General features: G+C 24.7%; 1 protein-coding gene across 1 annotated transcript; it reads right to left on the bottom strand.

Annotated features, from left to right (window-relative positions):
- Positions 1–5127: 5127 nt before the first annotated feature.
- On the bottom strand, positions 5128–18072 carry LOC126898542 (catenin delta-2). Its single transcript, XM_050672702.1, has 18 exons — positions 17640–18072; positions 16154–16204; positions 15540–15608; positions 14333–14489; positions 14121–14271; positions 13781–14047; positions 13596–13715; positions 13452–13505; positions 10678–10897; positions 10442–10595; positions 10240–10379; positions 9335–9573; positions 9108–9244; positions 8554–8806; positions 8337–8475; positions 7862–8222; positions 6103–6195; positions 5128–5480 (listed from the first exon to the last, which is right to left on the bottom strand). The coding sequence occupies exons 2-18, from the start codon at positions 16180–16182 to the stop codon at positions 5295–5297; spliced, it is 2769 nt and encodes a 922-aa protein (XP_050528659.1). The 5' UTR covers positions 16183–16204; positions 17640–18072; the 3' UTR covers positions 5128–5294.
- Between the last annotated feature and the right edge of the window lie 4812 nt (positions 18073–22884).

Raw genomic sequence — 22884 nt, 5'->3', positions numbered from 1 at the left:
GTTAAGAGATACCAGATTAATTGGTTACATACATTTCTGATAATTGCTCTTTGACCCAACGCATAATATAGTCACTTTGATAATAGTACGACCATGTTAATATAATATAACAGAACACTCATGATACACTTGTTTTTTAAGTTCACGCATTGTTATTCACTTGTTTCGGGAAACGAATCTTATCAAGCATGATGTAATAAATTATTGTTAATGAAGTGTAACTATACTACAGTTACCCCACTGGCTATATTATCCGTGGTTACCTCGTAACTTTATAAATTTGATGTTTGACGTTATGAGAATTTTGTTTTTTAAACAATACTATATACTTACAATATTGATGCAAACATTAATCGTTTTTGTAATAAAATATCTGTACTATTTCTCGAGATAATTCAATATGTTACTCCAACTAACTTTAAATTATTTAGAGTAATTAGCAAATATGTAAAGATAATATCAAATATTTCAACAATCAATCGTAAAGATTCATGAATTATTTAAAATTAAAAATAAACTTTTCCATTGATTATAAATACTAGTATTATTAATCAATATTTTGCAAAAAATATCAATAAATTTTAATCGTTCGAAATTAATGATTTATTTTTTTTTTTTTAATAATGAAAAAAATAACGTTTTTCAGAACAAATTTTTTTCTTATGAAAACCAGACTAGTTTGATCCGAATTAAGATTGGTCTAAAGTCAGTTTCAAACCCAACCAAACCATAATAATAATCGGCCCTTAATTTTAAAAAGACCAGACTGTAACAAACATCTATATTGAATCAAATACATTTAAATGTACATGATCTTAATTATGATGCGAATTATAAACGATCCATTTCTTTGAAAACGTGAAAATGACAACACACATAATTTTATAATTTAAAAAATTACTGGTAGATAACAACTTTTTAGCCAGTATTTAAAATAGTTTTTAGGATTGACTGACTTGGTATCCTAAATAAATCACGTCTCACTTTAATTGTGCGACTTTTTTTTAATATTTTTTAAAGCATTTTCTTATATTGAAAAAATAACGACTAAATTTTGCCAAGTTATACGGTTTGACACCCCTCGAAACGGCTGTGACTAGAAGTCACTTGAGTGACGTTCACTTTATTTTTGAATAGGATAGGAATTTTTATAATTACCGATGAATCCACAGTTATAGTATGTAACATTGAATGCGTGCTACTTAAAAGGTTAAATCTCCTTGGCGTTGATTAACTAGACTGATGTAAAGCACTGGGCTAATTTAAATCGATTGCAACGGATCCTATATTAAAAAAAAATCTTGCACAAGAAATCGATATGAATAATGTTATAATTATAACGTTTAAAAAAAAAAATTGTTCAAAATGTAATCAAATCCCAAAATATATTTTACGTTTACAGATAAGTAAACGTAAAATATATGTAAACATAACATAACTTATAACGTAAAAAAATTCTTATTAACACAAAAATGAATTTTTTCAAACGCCGTATTAAAAAAAAATTCATGTAAGAAAAAATTATTAATTTTTAATATTGAAAACTACCTGGCAGTAAATTATGTTTCAAACACTTTTAATATTAAACGTAAATATGTAGTGATGTTAAAATGTTTAACGAAAAAATTGAATGACGTTAATTAAAAACGTTAAACATAATAATTGTATAACGTTTAAACGTTAAATTCAATTATAAGATAACAGTAGCGCAACTAGAAAAATTCCCTGGGAGGGTCCAAAATTATAACTCAAAAATGTAATCATAAATAATCATATTAATAATAATTTTTTTTGTAAATGTGTAAATAATAAAGTTAAAAATAATTTATAAAATAAAGTCCAAACGGCGCTTTGAAGTTGCTAAGCGATTTATTATTTCTTCGGTTTGTACATCTATATTGTACACCCAGAGAAAAACCTCGATCTATATAATAAATTCATTGTTCAATTTGATAAATATATCATTACTATTGAATCTATGATATATTTATCAATATGATGATTTTTTTTCTTATCTTGAACAATAATTATTCATAAGAATAATTATTTTGTTCGTATTAATAAAACATTATCATAAACCCTTGATAAAATTTCTCTATCAAAATTGATTGAGGTTTTTCTTTGGGTGTTATGTATATTGAGAGCAGCTAAACCATTCAATCTTGTCTCTAATGTCGAGTTTCTCAAATAAGTTTTAATGCGTTTGAGCGAAAAAAATGATCTTTCAGCTTCGTAAGATGTGACGGGAAGTATGACCAGTATTTGCAGAAGCTTAAATACATCTGGGAAAAAATCTGGATTGCATTTATTTAAAATTTCGATGGCATTTTTTGATTGAATTTTACTGTCAACTAGATAACGATTCCACAATAAAACTTCTGATTTTACATGATCAAAATTGTCAACGTCATCGACGTAAAATTCAACAAGTTCTCTAAGATTTTCTTCATTGAATGTTGAATACTTAACTAACATTTGAAATCCACTTATAATGTTTTTATGATTCATAAATCGATCATTAAGTTGTTGAATGAACGAATCAAAAAATGGAATAAATAAAGTTATTTTAAAATATTCTTCAGCATCATCTGTTGGAATATTTATGTGGTGTTTTTGACGCATTGCTAATCTAGGAATTTTAATGGTAATTTCAAAATCATTTAATCTTAGAATAAGATCATTATACAATTTTTTGAATTCAAGAGTAAAGTTTTCTCTTATAAACATTAATTGTTCTTTACTAAACTTATGTGTTCCATAGCCTCCGATAAATCAATATTTTTGGTTTGTAAATATTTAAATAGTGAATGAGAATATGGAAAAATATAATTCAGAATAATTAGGGCCACGTTAAATTCTAATAGTAATATACTTTAAATACAACATTTTAAACAATATTTTATTCTATGCTTTTACAAAAAAATTGCCTAGGGCCATGGTCCAAAAGTATTGGTAGTTAAAAAGTAAGAAACACAGGTCAATTGTTTCGTATAAAGAGAACAATAAAAACCTTTACGAGTAAATGAGTTACACTAATTACAGTTTTTCACAAACGGATAGTGTAATACCATACTAAATTTTGAAAATTTACCAAAAAACATATATCAATTTAGTATTAAAAAGATACAATATCGAATAATCGATTTTGATCCCAACATTTAATAACATTTTTTCACAGTCCTGATGTTAAAAACTTAAAAATTTGAAATAACGTATTTATTATCGATAAGTGCATTCGTCTGATACATCTAGGGTTTAAAAAATCTTAGATTGATGTAATTCGTTTATTTATATGATATTTTATTTGAAATTTATTAAAAGTTATATTTTTCGAATCCAATTCTAATTATTTCCTAATTAAAATAAACAGAGTCGGATTTCGACGACTTACCCAATTGCACCAATACATGTATTATCGTGATACATTGGTATATTATCAACAAACTTAATGTAATATAACAAACGAACTCTCCCAAGGAGAGATAACTAAATATTGAATTTTTTAATCATAATTATTAAAATAATATATATTTTATTTTCAAACTATAACCACTTATTAAACTTAAATTACTAAAATAAATAAGTTAAATTACTTATTTAAGTTAGATAATAATTTCATCAACTTTTGATAGAATATGAAGTCTTTCAAAATTAAACTATGAGAAAAAAGTTCCAAAAATTGGCAATCTTTCTATTTTTAAGACCACTTTTAAATAAAAAAAAATTTTTCTAAGGAATTGTAAATGGTATCGCATTTATTTTTTGAACTTTGGAATGGGAATTAGATACAAAACACAGGACAACAATAATTTACAATTTGTATGAATTTTATACGGAATTTAGATGTTTATCCTAAAATAATCAATGTATTCTTAAATTCCATAATATTCGAAGACAAATTATTAGGAAAAATAAATGATTCACAATGTTTATAAAGTATAATATGTAGACTACTTTATTTAAAAGTATTTATTTTCTAAAATTTTATTGATTTCAATGTAGTATTATTATAAATGATGAGGAATTTTTATATTAATAAATACTACTAATTATTACTTTAATAATTATACATAGATATGACACTTTTAATTATTTTTTTAGATCATAAACTAATATTACTGGTTTTAGACAATATTTAATATCGGTAAACTTTACACTTTTGTTATTATTAAAGTTACATAAACAATTATATATTTTTGTGGTTTTAATTTTATTTCATTGATAAATTATTAAGATAATGGAACATTATTAATTTATTAATCTTGTGACATAAAAATAATGCCATTTTGAATTTGCATTAATTTTACATTACATCATAAATAATACATTTAATTTCAAAATATTAAAATAAATATAATAAAATATCTATCAGCTAAGGGTATATAAACACATAATAAATATATAAATATAATAGAAAAAAAAAATGAAATGGGAATAAAATGTCGCTTTTAAATTTTATATTAATATAATATAAATAAAAGTTAAAATGCAAATAAAAATGTTCATAGTAATTACATATAACAAAAATATTAAATGCAGGAACATAAAGCACTTAGAGCTATTTGGTTGTAGTATATTTAAGTTTTTTCAAGTAGTTCTACATTATTGCATAAAAAGTAATAATTAACAAATATCTGTGTATTAAATAATTTTTTTTTTAACAATATGTAAATTTATAAAAAGATCATTGCACATTATTAATAATCAATAGTGTTTTAATATAATTTAGTCTTATCTCACGAAAATTTAACATTTCAAATTGTTTTTTTTAATTTGTCAACAATACTGTTAGCTTATTAATATTGGTAGACAAAAATCATTTAAACAATATCTTTACTAATTCACTTTAAAAAAAAACATGAGATCGAAATCACATTTTCTCCATATAAATTTAAAATGAAGTGTAAACAATTAAAAAAAAATGTAAATGCTGCTTAGTAATAGTAGTATAAAAATGTTTATTTATCTAAACTTTAGGTCTAAAATTACTATTATTATTGGCACAATAAGATTATGCATTTAATTGAAAATTTAAAATTAATTTTCAATTAAATATTAAAATTGAATAATTGTTTTTAAGTTGAATAGACATGGAATAAAATTTAACAATGGGTTAACTGTTAAATGTCAATATATCTTAAGATTTAAACATTATATAAAAAATTGGTTTGTCACATTTCAGAAATAATAATAATATCACCTCATAGTAATAACAATTACTTACAAAAAGTAAATATTAATACTTACAAATAAAATAATAAATAAAAAGAATAAAAGATTCTTGCACATAGAATTTACACCCATGAATCACCACCTTGAGAAGTAGATACATCAACAGATGAAATCTTTTGTTGTGCTTGTTCGTTATAATTCCACATATCTCCACCCATTGACAATCCAGCAACAGATGGATCATATTGTTTGTTCTTTTTCTTATCGCGGTTTACTTGAGCATATAGAGGTTCTCCTGATCTAAGAGGCTACAATAATAACAATTAATTAATAAATTTTAAAATTTAATAATACACAATAAGGGTTTCAAGTAATATTAATATTGTGAATAAGAATTAATGACATTGAAAATATTAAACATACAGATTAATAACTTCCAAATTATTGGTTTACAAATTGTTATCAACTAATCATTCCTTTATTTCGATCTTTTTCTATTATATCAAATAGTTAAAAATATATTCAATTTTAAAAATAGTTAACATTTTTTAAGGTATGAGATGGAACAAAAAATTAATAAATGATTGATAAAAAAAAAATACATGTACATGAAAAACTACAAAAAATTTACTTAATATTTTGTACGTATTTGAGTGGGTTTTTATAAACAGATCATTTTGTATATATATATATGTTTAAAGTACCTCATGTTTTCTAAAAATCTCTAACACACCAATCCTACTTAGCTATAATACTCTATTTCAGGAATTTCTCTAAAATACTTAACTACGTGGAATTTATACCAATTTTAAGTAATGCACTAAAGTTGCAAGAAAAAAATGCAAATGTTTCAAATTTTTAAGCCTTTTAACTTTTAATTATAAATAATGTAGGGAAAAATTTAATTATAATAGTACATATCAAACTTACATGTCCCGGAGGATAAATTAAAACACCACCAACAGGAGGTGTATGTGTGGCTACTTCAGGATATGGCATATCTGCTAATGGAATTTCATCGCTCTGTAAATATACATTCATTGTAAGTTTAAAGATGTTTGTAAAGAAGGCTGTTTATAATGCAATTGGTGTAGGCAGTACTTTATAAAAATACATCTTTTCTGAACACATAAAAGTTACTTATGGTAACTTAAGTGAAGGAACTTTAAATTTTCATACTTCAAATCTACTAAATCTGATTTATGATAAACCCAACCCAACCGTCATTTAGTTTATAAAAAGTCATATATCATTCTTATGGAATGAAAATAAAATAAATAATAAAAAATATTGGAAAACATTTGAAGAAAATTTATCTTTACAAAATTAATTAAAATACAGTATATTAGTACTTATGATATCAATATTTTGTTTTTCTCAAATGTCACACTAATTTTAGCTTCGATGCGAAGCTGAGAAGGTATTGGTTTTACTATGATGTGTTTTTTTTTTTTTTTGTGTCTGTTACCACTTTTTCTCAGCTCTCACCGAACGGATTTCTTTCAACGATACGTCAAAAAATCACAAATCGTATCTAGTCGAAGACATTACCCTTCAAAATTGAAAAAATTTCCCTCGTTCCCCGTAAATGGGGGAAACCTCCAAAAAAATTACAAATTTAAAAATCGCTAATTTTCGAAATTTTTTCAATTTTTTTTACTAAAAACTGCCGTAACTTTTTCAAAAATGAACATATCAATATAATTTTTTTTTATATAGATGCTTGATGTCTTTACCTATCATTTGGTATATTTTTTTTGTAAATCTGACACTTAACCTGCCCACAGGGGGGGATTTAAAATGACAACTTTTTCACAAAAAATTAACTTTTTCAACTTAACTTTTGAAAATGTTCCGGAAGGTCTGACACTTTTATATATATCTTAAATTAAAGCTCATGTAATGTACTTTAATTTGAAAAAAAAAAAATTGACCTCTGGACTTGTCTTCGTGGTGAAAACGGCTACCGAATGCTATTTTCGTGTGAAAATTCTCGATTTTATTATTTATATTATATTTAACTTTATAATGCTATAACTTATTGAAAAGTTTATGGATCCACACAATTTTTTTATGAGAAATAATATTTTTTAATAAACCCTTTTTCATTCGACATACTTTATCTTAATCGAGATATTAATAAGGAACCAGCAGATCAAATAGCTTTTGGAATAAAACACCAATTTTTTTAAAATTAAACACTATCTAAAGATTTGCATCGAAGCGTTTATTTTTGATAGTGATTTTAATCACTGTCAGATATCATTATACTTGATCCAACTATGCCACATCACCACTGTGCCGCGACTCCCCTGTGCTGGGTTTTTATTTTGGTAACATTTTATAAGAACAAACTCATTTTTAAAAGGAACTTTCTAAACTGGATGTAGGGGCTAATGGTCATGTTTACGATCAAATAACATAATATGTTAATATTTGAACCGTTTGATTTTTATTTTTTTTTAACTGAACTGATAAAACTTGTGGTGTTCAGTTTGGTTTGAAAATCAAACCAAATGTTTTGCTTGGAAATAATTAAAATTAAAATCCAATTTAATTTGTTCCCAAAACTCTGGATTTTGGGTTAGTAAAATTTTATACCAAGATATTAAGAATTAGTGAAATTATAATTCAATAATAAATTTGCCTAACTGAATTAAATTAAATTAACTTTAAATTATTAGCTTACAGTCTGATAAGTAGAATTAGGTAGTGAGTGATTCATCTGAGAAGTAGCATTTGGATTTGGTTGCCTTTGTATAGTCCTATCTTCATAACGAGTACCACCCTGACTAGCCATTGGCCGATTTAATGTACTGTTAGCATTATTTGGTGAGTTAATTCCACCAGCAGCATTTCTTGCAGCAATAGTCTTAGTGACAAAGTCCTGTTCTTTCCATCCATGTTTTTTGTATGCATCTCTCAACTCTTGATGTTGCCACATAGCAAACAAAACTTGACTTGCAAATTTTAATACTCTAGGCGTATACTTTTGTCTTTGCCTAACTATATTCATTAATCTTTCTACACCACTTGAATCTAACAATGATCTGGTCAAATTAATTAATGATTAGTAAAAATTTAACAAATACTATATAGTTATTTAAAAAAAAAAAAAAAAACTATGCTGAGTCAGCATCAAATTCACTTCAAAATTATGTTACCTAGCAAATTCAGCATTTTTCTTTATGACTTCATTTAATGTAGCTAGTACAGCTGCAATAGTGTCATCAGATGTTCCTTGGTCATGTTGAGCATTTCCCGAAGGTAATTTTTGAACCAAATCTCTCATAGCATACTTACCTAATTTTAGGATTAGGTAATTATTTAAAAATAACAACCTAATATCAATGAAAAAAGAAAATAATCTAAAATACTCACCAATGAGTTCTTTATTTCGCTGATCAATGGCTAAATTTCTTAATGCAGTTGCTACTGCACAAACAACACGATCAACTTCCATACGGAGAAGTTCTACCAAAATAGGTAGACCTTTCTCCTTACGAACTGCAGCTCTAATTTCAATACTTGGCTGCCAATAGCAAGCAGCTAAATTTTGTATGGCACCTGCTGCTGCTTCTAAAGTTTCTGGGTTTGAACAACTTTGAAGTAAAGCTAAATATGATTGAACCACCTGGAAATATATAATTTAATTAAAATTATAAGCTATTAAAAAAAAAAATTAAATCAAAATATCAAGAAATAAAATTTATAACTCTTTATTTATTATTCTATTGACATTTTATTTAATTTTATTAATTTGAATAAATTAATAAGCCAAATTACAATACAAATGTAAAATTAGAAAAACAATATCAAAAATAAGTTAATGATATAACTAATTCTCATCTACAATAATTATTATATAAATCTAAATTGAATAAAATGTATAATTTAAACTAAATATAAGATATAAGATATTTCAACATAATTACTTCAGGTTGCCATAAAAGTTCCATTCCTTTAGCTGGTTCTGTTCTAGGTATGATTCGAGTGCTAGTATTTTCTTTTGGTGATACAACTTGTACATCTTTTTTCTTTTTACTAGCACCAAAACAACCAAGATTTTCTCCTAAATACAAAAATTAAAATAATTTAATATTGTTTTAAAACAAACACACACATATATAAATATATGTGTGTGTGTGTGTCCGTCCCATACCTTTAGGTTGAGGACCCACTCGACTTTGAGTAGGTAAAGGGTGTTTGTCATAGTTTGGATCTTCTACTTCTTGACATCGATAAGATAAATTTCTCAAAATACAAACACAATTTTCAACACTTTTATTTCCAATGTTAGATTTCTCAATGGCAGTTGAAATTACATACAGAAGTGAATCAATTAAGTGCTCACATTCTCGTAACTTTCTACGAGCATATTCACCAGCTGAACTTATATTTCTAAGACACAATTTTAATATTTTAGATTTGATTTTGTTACTTACATAAGCATCACATTTCCAAAAAAAAAAAAAAAAAATTGTCAGTTGCATAGAAGAGAACAGCAGTGTAGTGGAAGGTATTAGCAGGTATACCAGCATCTCGACTTTTTTGTTAGTGCGTATACGCATACAAAATACACAAGTATATAATATAAAACCATTTCTTAGTTTTTTGTTTATTTAAATGTTGATGTAACATCTTGGTCATTGTCATTATCACAGTGATCTGATATATCAGATGTTCGGAATAATACCAGATAATTTATTTTGTTATTTCATTAAGACATAATGGTTGTTATTTAATCATAAGTGTAAAAAATTATAGAAATAAATATAATCTGGGGATATGAAAATTAACATTAGTAAAAAATTTATTGCATAAAAATGTATTATATTTATATTATGTATTGTATTATATTAACAATTTAATAAAAGTAAGGACAAATTAAATTTTATTTTAAAAGGAACTACAAAACTTTTCTAGTCATTAAATAAGAGTTTTTTTGTCATTTTATAATGATAAAACTTTTTTTTTAACGGGCGATGATTATTTAAGAGAAAAAATAAAGCTATTGTAAAGAATAGAAGTGAACTATATCACTGGGTGTATGGTTAATATAATTACCTTAAAACACCAGAAGTATTTCTAAATACAGTAGACCAGCAAATATCACTGCATACTGTTGGACTCCAACCTGAATGTGGAATCAATATATGGTTTACAATAGTTGAAAGTCCATCATCAATTATTGATTTTTTAAGATCCTATAATAAAACATATTTTATATATAACACATATCATATAATGAATAATTTAAGAAATTTACTTCGCATGATGATAAGTTCCACAGTACACCAGTTACCAATTCCTTAACTTCTGCATCAGCAGTTTTATGTAGTAAGTTAATTAAATATGGAATTCCACCAGCATCTTTGATAGCACGTTTGTTTTCATCATTTTGTCTTCCATATGATAAATTTCTATACATAAATAAAGATTTATTTCTATAACTATTGTCGAAAATAACTATAAAATCATTTAAAAATTAAAAATTATCATTACCGAAGAGCTCCACAAGCATTTCTATAAACATCTGGACAATCATGATTTAAAAGTTTTACTAAAGGAGGAATTCCACCTAGTGTTCTAGTTTTTTGCTTATTTGGATCATCCATATAGCACAAATGTTGTAAATAAGCAGCTGCATTTGCTTTTATTAAATTATTTGGATTAGCTAAAAATGTTATGACTTCTGGTAGATTAGGATCTCTCCATCGAAGACCTGAATCAAATGATAAATTTTTAATTAAATTAAAGAAAAACATTAGAAGTCTTTTGCATTTTTAATACATTTAATATTGTTTCAAATAATAGCGAGTTGTTAACACAAAAAAGTTTAAATATTCATTACCACTTCTGAAGTTTATTTACAAAAACTTTTAACATAAAATAACTAAATTATGATTTAAGATTAATTATTATTCTTAGACACTACTGTTATGTACTATTTCTATACTGAATTTTTATTAAAACTTACAATTGAAAACAAATATTTTTAAATTTCAATAATATTAAGCTGTACTGAGATTATTTTTATATTTAAGTACAATGTCTTGTAATATTTTATAATGCGTATCATATCTACAGATACTTTAATAATGTAATAATTAGAAATATATATTACTACATTATTTACATTTCTTTAAGTCTAAATTAACAATTTCAATACTATGAAAGTGATAATGAATTACAGTAGAAACCGTTTATAATGACATTCAAGGAACTAGTCAAAATAGGTCATAATAACCAAAATAACAAAAATTAAATTAAAAACTCTTTTATATACAAGCAGTGAACAAAATATTTTCATGTAATATTATTTTAATATTTTATTACAATAACATTTTTAATGTGTTATTATATTATATATACATCATTATATATTACATTATATAATCGTAAATTTAATTCATATAGAAAAAAAATAATACAATTTTGTAATATTTTTACTGAACATTAAAAAAATCCGTAATATTAGTTTGAATTTTATTCGTATAAAAATCATTCTCTATTTTTTTTTTAGTTTTTCAAAGTTAATTGTTGAATTTACGTTGTTTAAAGCCATATAATTTGATGATATTTTTACTGCATTGAACACTGTATTTATGGAAAAATCTTCATCAGGAGTATCAGCTTCTTCATTATTTTCGTCTTCCTCAGGTTTATCACTCAACGAAGAAATAAGTTCTTCATCACTAAGTGGTTCTGAAGTTAGTACATCATTATCAAAGTTAACATAATCATCAATATCTGGAAAACATATTTCTTTTTGTTCTTCTTGGACTAATTGTAGTTGTATTGCATTTTTGAAACCCGCGTGATGAAAACAGTTTTTAATTGTACTCTTTGTTGCTTTTTCTCAAGCTTTGAAAATCAGTAATATGCGCCATCTAATACGTTGATATTGGTTTCAATTTTATTTTCCATATTATTGATCATTTTTAGCACCAAACTTTTTCGAAAATAAGTTTTCATACATTTTATTATACCTTGATTCATTGGTTGAAGAACAGACGTACAGTTACTGAGTAAGAATACAACTTTAATATTACGTAATACAACTTTAGAATGTACTGGACAGTTATTAACTAAGAGTAAGATTTTTTCTTTTTTTCTTCCAATTCTGATAATATTTCATTTTGAAACATATGTTCTATTTTGTCTCGAGCTTTCCATTTGTTAGAAATTGTGGAGTGACCTACATCTCATTCATTAGCTACATCGGAATTTTTTTCACCCTTTTTTAAAAGAAAAATTACATTTGATTTTTCTTCAATTGTAAATTGCTTTTGTTTACTCATATTGCAAAGATTGAACACTCAAATATAATTTTCAGTTTATCGCACGACAATTACGATCAAGTACACAAATATCGGAACACTGACGATAAATTTACAAAACAACAATGACATAACTTTATTGGTTGTTATAAGACCTTCGATAAAATTAATAGGCAATATAGATAAAACCTATTTTCAATAAAATCAAAAATAACCGTCATAACATCCGTATAGTCACTATACAGACGTCATTATAATCGATACAAATTAGTATATACAATATAGGAGTGCCGCCACGGCTTGCAATCTAAGGTCATTACACCCGGTATGTCATTATAAACGGTTTCTACTGTATTGAGAAACAGTATGGCCAAGTCATAAATGTGACAGTATCTGTTCCATACTGTGACTGTTCATTAAATTAAATTTATAAAGTTTTGTTGAGTGAAAAAACAGATCAGTTCAGAACTCTCCCACAATGAACTATCAACCCATTTTGAAGTATAAATAGTTCAGATATCTATCTTTTAATGTTCTCCACCAAAAGATAGGTAGATACTTGGTAGGCTGTAGAAGCAAAAAAAATGTACTACAAGGTAAAAAGTATGAAAATAACTAGAGTATATTTTATTATATGCTCAACTTAAAATTATTTCAAATTCAATACAATGAATTTATTATACTTGTAGTATCATAAGATATTTTGATAATTTAACTATTTATATTAAGTTAATATTTGAATATTAGAAAAAAATTGAGAAAAATTGATAAGAAGTTTTTAATGTCTTAAGTTAATAATTTGAGCGCTTATTCATTAAAAAATAGTATTAGCCCTAATAAGCATTTTTAAATAAATAAATAATAATAAAAACTGTGGTATGACTGGATTATTGATGAGCTTGAATTTTATAACATTTTTGGGCAATATAAAGACTGACACAGACATAGGTACTACCTACAGAGTTTTTATTAAATAATTATAAAATAGAATTTCACCTTGACTCATTTGATCTCCACATTCATCCATGTTCCATGAGCTACTCAATTGATCTAAATAATAATATCAATAAATAATTATAATACTAAAATTTTGAATTTAGTTTAAAAATGTCAACATTTTGCTTGTATTTTTTTTTTTACCATAACAATCACCAGGTGATGGTGTAATCCTATGATAATGATCATGATTTGGATGTAACTGAGTTGCATCTAATTCTTCATAGCCTGAAGGTGGATAGGGCAATCCTTTTCTCATATATTCTGCAATATAATTTAGATATAAATAAAATAATCCTTTTAATAAAAATGTGAAAACAAAAAATTACCTTGGGCCAAGAGTTGTTGTGGTGGAGGAGACTCACTACATGCACTGGGACTGGGTGGTGTAGGAACAGTTTCATTATAATCATGACTAAGTTGATTAGAAGGCACACCTGTATCATAAACTTGGTAGCCATTGCCATCTAATTTAGAACCTTGCTGACCACCTACATTATTATAGCTGGAATATGAAATTCCAGGGTGGACGCCAACATAATGATCATAATCTTGACATCCTGGATTGTAGTTTTGATAGTCATTGTTAAAATGTCCTAAATAAAAATGTATGTTAAAGAATAATACTTAATTATTCTAATCTCATTATCAAAAAAAATGAGTACTTACCAGGTTCTGACATATGAACTGAATTATTAGGTTGTGTAGTTGTAGCAGAGGATGATGATGAAACACCTAAAGTATATGGAATGTAGTCCAATGAATGACCATTCGGAATCATATGATGAACTTCTCTAACAACTTTAGTAACAGTTGTAACCTAAATAAAGTAATTTATAATTAAATTGTTAAAATAATTTATTAAGTTTTTTCTTACTTACTTGCTGAGTTGTTTGATGTTTTTTTGTTTGAGAAACTAATAAAGGTTTTTCACCACCTTGAACTGAAGAAGTTGCTAAATGATTTTCTGGAATTCTGCTGTTAGAATATGTTATATCATTAGAATATGAATTATTTTGCGATAAATCTGACTGAGCTCTGAAAAAAAACATCAAACTCTATAAAAATTGTTGATCATTTATAAATAACATACAATAAAAAAACTAGAAAAAGCGGCTGAATTAAAAATTAACTAATAGTAGTACATAAAAATTCTTAATAAGAACTATCATAATAATAAGATGACAATTATTTTATCAGTTTCTTTTTTTAATATTCAATTTTATTTTTCAGTTTCTATTTCATATCTATACATAACTTTTAGTAAAGTTATCTAATGATACTAATAAATTAATAATAAAGTCAAAGACCAACTAAAATCAATTGTAGCAAAAATTATAACAAATAAAAACTATGTCACTATTACATTATCTAAATTGTTTCTCAAGAAAAAAAAAAGACATTAAAAAAGGAATAATTATTCTACTAAACAATTTTGACCTTATCACTGTTTATGTAGATATTATAATCACTACAAGTATTTAAAACAATTTTGAGTTATACTATTTTTTATATAATGATATGACTACATCATATTATTATACCTATCAACCACACAGTAATTAAATTATTAACATCCAAATTTTACTACTATATTAACAGATCTTATCCAAATTGAATTGGATAAGACATTTACAAAGAGCGTCTTAAAAAATCAAACCTATTTTTTCTTCTATTTGAACATAATTGTGATTATAATCATAAAATATATATAATTATATATACTTGAACAAAGGAAGGTTGTAGAAAATAGAATTATCAGAAGTATAGAATAGCTAATTTCAACTGAAAAATAAAAAAAACTTTTAACATGCTACATATTTTATGAAAGCAGGTTGAAATTGAAATTTCATACTTCAGATTCAAAAATAAAATATAAAATAATTATTAATTTAATATAAAATAAGGGAGTAAGTATTTACACTGTCAAAATTAATAAACAAAAAAACCCTGATAATATGTGAAATATGTATATAAATTAAATAAAACAAAATGAAATACTAATGAAGCTCAAATAATTGATAAACTAAGAAAAAATAAGTAATAAAGCAAAAATAAAGCATTTAATATATTGTTAAGAAGCAATACCTCTGTGTAATTTCAGTGCAGGTAGTGAAGCTTTGCTCTTGAAGCTTCTCCACCCTTCTGTTCACCAACCTGTGACCCAAGCAAATATGATAAATTATTTAATTATTGCAACAAAAATGTGTTAAGTTTCAATTATTACTGTCTAATAATTATTTTTGAGAATTGATTAAATAGATAAATAATTAAGTTGTTTAATTAAATAATATTTTAAAACATTTTTTGTTAAAAATACAAGTATTCAAAAAAGTCATGTTAAGCATTTTACTACATAAAAATTTAGTGCTAGATTAATTTTTCTGTTAGTTTTTCAAAATACCTATATTGGCCTAGTTGGGTCTATACCGCAAACTACCCCTGAGAACAATTTTTTGCAATTCCAGGAGCCCAATAAACATAAAGTAATACCCTCTTTATTGATTTGACCATACTGTGCTTCAATATAAAATATTAAAAAAAATGACTTTTTTTACCCTAAAAAACTATTGTGTACAACCTATTAAAACTTTACTCAATCACAAAAAACATCATTTTACATTTAATGATAAACAAATTTTGCACAAATAGAATTTATTAAATTTATAAACTATATATGATTTAAAAAATATAAAACTTACAAACATGAGTCCACCAATTGATTACTCATTGATAATTTACTCTTGAGGTGTCTATAAAAATAATAATTTAATTAATAAAAACTATTTTTAAATAATTTTATTAAACACCATTCTTATACAGTTTTAATTTTATGAAAATATTAAGCAAGAAACATTTTTGAATAATCATGTCTCAACCCCAGTTAAAAAATGACACAGTTGAAAAAATTTAACTTTTGATCAAACCTTTTTAAAAATTCAATATTCTTTTAGATGTTTTAAAATTTTATTGGTTAGTAGATTAATTTGAATTTTTTAATTCACTTTTTATTCAATCACTTTTAAAGTATTTCAAATTCATTTAGGACACTAAATATTTAACTAATAAATTATAACTTAATATAATTTATCAGTAAAATATTTTTTAATCAAAAGTAAAATTTGCATTATATATCAATAAAAATTAGTAAATGCTTCTGACATTCTTAAATAGTAAAATTACATAATTTATTTAACATATACCATAATAAACTGAAAAAACCTTTTTTTACAGTTGTGTCACTTTTTAAACAAGGTTGTGATTTAGGGCATTTTAAAACCCATACATCAAACAAATTACAGTATACAATGTTTATTTTATTTTTACAACATGCAGATAAAACTACACTACAGGACTGACATGTATAGCAAAGTTTTTATTTAAATTTTCCAAGGTACATCAAAAGTTGAAAATATACAAATACATTTTAATTACTAAAAATCTATTGATCTCCAGAAATTTAACATTAACATACAACAATTATAATGTTCAAATATATTTTTTATTAAAAACTGAAGTATAGAATTAGGAGGATAACAAAATTGTAAAAAGTTAATATTAAAAAATTGATTAGTTATTTGATGCAAAAATACAAAAATAAAAATAATTTAATTAAAAAAATAAATAATATAGATATAAAATTGCATAAAAAGCAAAATCAGTACCAAATCTACTACTGCAGACTGTTTAAATTTTAAACATATCAAATAGTACTAATTGAATATTTCACATAATAATGCACCTCTAAAATATAAATTACATAACTAAAAATATCACATTTATGTGACATTGAGATATTATTGATTTGGCTAGTTTTCAAAATATTTAATATAAATTTTTTTTTATTTAGCAGTTTTTATATTACGTTAAAAATTATATTAAGGTTTTAGGAGTTTCTAAACATCTCAGCGTATTGTTCTTTTATAATTTTCATTTCTATTTTAAGTTGTAGAGAATGATAACAATAGTTCTGCGCTTTTAGAAATATAATACACTCAAAATCAACATTTTGTTAGTTATGCTATTAGTCTTTTGGTGATACGTTATGTAATGTAAAATAATCAGTATTTTTTATTATTTCTAATCGATTTTCAAAACTTAGAGTAACTTTATTTTAATAATCTTATGGACAATCATCAATAAAAACTCGTTTAAAATAAAAAATTTAATTTATAAAAATATATATACCTTGGCTTTTAATAAGATATATTAAAAAGATGTCATGTCCCTGCGTGGGTGTTTCAATGTACTTATTGACGATAAAAGCGAACACATCGAACAAAAGGTATTAAAACGATGACATAATTCACAAAATGATGATTTAACTTTTACTCATAAAGGTATATAAAACGGTAACGAAAGCAATGACAGATTACTTAAAATCTAATACACAACAACGTCTCGTGATTACTAACGCACTGAGATAACATGAACAATAATTATAAGGTTACAATATTTTAATGAATCGCGGAAACAACAACGGGCGTCTTGTTATCATACAGCCAAAACGGTGATCGTCTTCGTTTATACGTCATCAGTAATCGTATAAGTTATTGCAAGTGAAACAGTATAGTAATAATATACTAAAACATACAACAAACGGGGTTATCATCGATGTGCGAACGTCAACGTGATACTTTTGATAGGAGTAAGGAGGGGGAAGTTGTGTATGTGTGTGTTTGTTATTGTACACGACGGCGGCGTGTAATGTATATACGAATTACACGCCCAAAAATATAAAACCCGAATAAAATACCGCAGTGAATTTGTAGATAGTCTGCATTACTACTATTGTATATTTCGTTAAAATTATTGTCACAATTTTTTTAAAGTTTTTATGCCATTCAAAAACTTTAAGCATACAACATTGTTTACTGTTTAGTATACAACTCAGAGTACGCCTTAATTCTTCGCAGCGTCTACAATGGTTAACTACGTACTTGTTGTATTGAATGTGTGTGTGTGTGCGCGTACCGGGTTATCGCACCCAGCAGGTCATGTGTAAATAAAGCATGCCGGGCAACCCGCCGGTAGAGGAAAATACGACGTTTAATAAATATAGTTTAAAAAACTAAAAAAACACGCTTTTAAAGTACATCGAACTAAAAAGTTAAAAATAATTTTTAAAATAATTATGAACAAAAAATACTAGTATTATTGTGATAAAAGCGTCGGGCGCTCAATATACGAAAAATATGGCACAAAGCACCCACGCTTTTATCACAATAATACTAGTATTTTTTGTTCATAATTATTTTAAAAATTATTTTTAACTTTTTAGTTCGATGTACTTTAAAAGCGTGTTTTTTTAGTTTTTTAAACTATATTTATTTTTTACTTTTTAGTTTCATGTTATGATAGTAGTTACTATCAATATCATGGTTGTTACGGGTAACGGGAAATCAGGGTTCGATTCTGGGGAGGGAGTCTGAGAAACGGCTACCACATCCAAGGAAAGCAGCAGGCGCGTAAATTACTCACTCCCGGAACGTGGAGGTAGTGACGAAAAATGACGATACGGAAATCATCCCTCGTAATCGGAATGAATACTTTATATCTCTTAATTAGAATAAATCGTGTTAATATATTAATTTTAATAGTAATTAGAATATATATATTTATACAAATAATGCGACTTAACTACGTAAAAGTATCATGCACTAAGTATAGCTGTGTTTTATGGCCGGGCGGGTCGGACTAACGTTATACCCGAGGTATAAACGGCGGTAGGAATATATATATATATACGTAAGGCGCATTAGACGCGGGCGTTATTGGTCAGTCAAAATAAAAATTTGTTTACATATATATAATATTGATGACAAGCACGCGTGTACGGGTACGATAACTAAAAATAAATTTTTATAGGAATAGTGTACCGTCGTATTGTGAGCGAGGCGTGGGGAGGGGTGAATGCGTATAACAGTCTAGTCTAGACAACGGAATATGCGATAACGCGTGGCGTTTGGAGAGTTACAAAGTTACATACAAACAACATACAACATACAACATACATGTGAAACTAATAAAAGCGTATTAAAAACACGGCGTCATGATAGGAAAAAAATATATGCATATATAGATAATTATATATGATGTAAAAAGAACTCTTAAATTTTATTTAAAATAATCATAGACGTATAAAATAAACATACATAAATACAAGTGATTGATTTATCAGACTAATGAATTTCTCCTATATTAAAAATCTTTTATTCATTCCTCGGTTTATGAGTTATTAAATACTTTTTAGGTCTTATCCCTTGTAAAGATATACACTTGAATGGAAACACAAATTAGTCTAGTTCATATAACATAAAATGATTAAACTAAAAACCAGCACTTTGAAAGTTATTAACATTTTAAAATGTAGACTGGAGACAAGGAGCAGGTTGTGTTATATTTTTATAAAGTAGATGTATATTACGAGTGGGTACAGTTCATACTGACGTAGAATAGATAAGATCTTATCTATTCTGTAGTACTGGTGTACATTTATAGCGCATCTACACCCTCGTTACATACTAATTATGTAGTAAAATGATTGTATTTTATTATACTTATTTGAGGCACTAGGGCTGGATTTCCCAATGGGACCCAAGAAAAATATTTTCACAAAAAAATTTAACGATTTTTTGTTAAAACTTAAATGATAACTGCAGGTAAAACAAAATTAATATTAATATAACTTTGAATTGTTTAAAGTTATTTTACTAATTAGACTGAATACGAGACTAGAATATTTTTATTTCTAGGCCTCTAATACTCATGTACATGTTTAGGACATTAATCTGAGCCTGCTTTTAACTCAACAATAACTCGTCCTTAAATTGTCATAGACCCATTAATTATTTTTGTAATAGGTGCTAGAAAACTGGCTATTCTGAAATAATGTAAAATTAAATATATATATATATATATATTCATTTTTATTAAAAAAATTATTAAAATAAATAATAAAAAATATGATTTTAACTTAGTTTAAACATATTAATTGTATCATAAATATAGGAATTATCAGTTAGATGTGTTCCACTCCTATACTTTATTACTCAAAATACGTATTCAACAGTATGTAGCCTCATATTAAAGTAGTGGCTCTGTATTAAAACATTCTTTCAACTAAATAAAAATTATATAAAGTTTTTAATATAGAAGCCTTTTTTTAAATTCTAGAGCTTAACATTTTATTAAGACTTAGACACACTATTCATTTTTAAATAAACTTCAGCTTAATCTCTTAAAACTCAAATAGCTGTTCAAAAGTAAAAGCTTATAGTTCTTAAAAAATATGTCTGAAATATTACAATCAATCTATCACTATTTATTTTGTACTTATTTAATGTATATAAATTTCTTAAAAATAAAAATATAAGTAATAATTGTTAAAATTGAACACAATTACTTAGATACAAAAAAATGTACAAATAAATATATAAATACTAAGAGTATAATATTAACAATATTTACACTTAAAAATTGATTATATGTTGAGTTGCACAATATTTGTGTAAATTAAATCTGAAAATATTAGTTTTGTTTTCGACTGTAAAATTATTTTACAGTATACAAATAAGATCATACTAAAAAATGAATATAAAATAAGTTTTTTTCAAAAAAAAAAATTAATTAGCATAATTATGTACACATAATTTGAACTACTCAAATTAAGTTTACATTTTAAAATATTTAATGTTAAATTTATGAGAATTTTTTTTTTTTTTTTTTTTATCATTGTAAACACATGTTAATTCGGGAGTTTGATTATATCATATTGAAAACAACATTTAATTTAAATATTATATATAAAAATTTAATTTATTAATGCAAAAAAATCTTTTATAATTATAAAGATTTTTATTTATTTTTCTATCATACATTTTATTTACCTAATTACTTGTTAATTATAATTTTGATGTGTAAAATGAACACTTGGAAGTTACTTTAGTCTATTCTTGATAATACTAAAAATAGTTCATAAAAAGTTAATTACAATGAATAAGGCTAAATCAAAGATTTTAAAAATTTGGCAGTAATTTTCAGTCTTTTAAATTAAAAATAGCGAATGATGCTAAAAATATTACATGTAGGAAATATTTAGTGATTGTAAGTGAATAAGTAATGACAATCAAATTTTTAAAGTTGTTTTAACTATATATTTTGAACACAAAAGAAAACTATTGGATCAAAATTTAACTAAGACTAGATTTGAAATTAAATATAATACAAAGCTTAAAAGAAATGACAAAATAAAAAACAAACAATTACCTTAAAGAAAAGTACAATACATTCAAAATACAAAACATTAAAAAAGGAAAAAGAAATTCAAACATTTGAACTATTTAGAAAGAATGAACTTATATTTTACAAAATAAATCAATATGATTCAAAAAAAAAAAAGTAAATTATTTATCACTTATTTCTTACAAAATCAATATTAGAAAGTACTCTAGAAGGTGTAATTATTTGTGTTATACTGTTTATTAACTTAAATTAACAGTTGCATGCATTAAAATAAAATATTTAAGATATTTACTTAAAATATTGTTACTGTTATTTTAAAATTCTATTAAATTTATCAGTATTATTACATACTCGATTGTTTTTATTATTTATAAATATAATTTTTAAATTGTATAATTTAATAATTGTTAGTAAATTATTGCAATTATATAAATACAAAATAATTTTTCCTTAAATTATTATGGCCAAGAATACATATGAGAACACAATTTTATAATATATATTGAAATTTCTTTTTAGATTTAAGCAGTTTCTCAAATTATTTTAAACAACAAAAATGTATACATTGTTTAACTTATATCATAAAAATCAATTCAATTTATATTTAGTTTTACAGAAATAATTAAATATTATTTTTAATTAGAAAAAATAATCAATAGATAACAATTTTTTATATTGATAAAAAAAAAAATTAATATAATTAAATACATAATAGAAAACTAATGAGTCAGTTTATAAGTTGATATGAGCATTTGTTATTTAGCATATTGTCTAAAATAAGCTTACATGTTAATACTGATAATTAAAAATGCACAATGGTCTAATAAATCATGACAAATGTCTAATGAGTAACAGTCCCAAAAATTAATTAAAAATCATTCTAATGTAATATAGCCTTTTATTAAATAGTTCAGAACATTAATAAATAAGTGAAGTATATAAATATAGGCTATAGTTTATGAAATAATTTGAGATCTGTATTTAATTTTTCATTAAATAATTTTTTTAAATTATTTAATTCATTCATTTTTAATAATAATTAAAAATATATATTATGTTAAAATATCTAAAAATAACTATAAATTAAGTTTTAAATGTGTGAAATCATTCTATGTCAAATTGAAAATGGTCCACATATTTTGTATTTAAATCTCATAATATTTCAGTCATTTAAATTCAAATGGCACTA

The sequence above is a fragment of the Daktulosphaira vitifoliae genome, unplaced genomic scaffold (assembly GCF_025091365.1).
Source record: "Daktulosphaira vitifoliae isolate Bord-2020 unplaced genomic scaffold, ASM2509136v1 Scaffold_2, whole genome shotgun sequence".
Classification (NCBI taxonomy): domain Eukaryota; kingdom Metazoa; phylum Arthropoda; class Insecta; order Hemiptera; family Phylloxeridae; genus Daktulosphaira; species Daktulosphaira vitifoliae.
The sequence above is the reverse complement of the archived record's forward strand: the minus strand, read 5'-3'. Positions and strand labels throughout refer to the sequence as shown.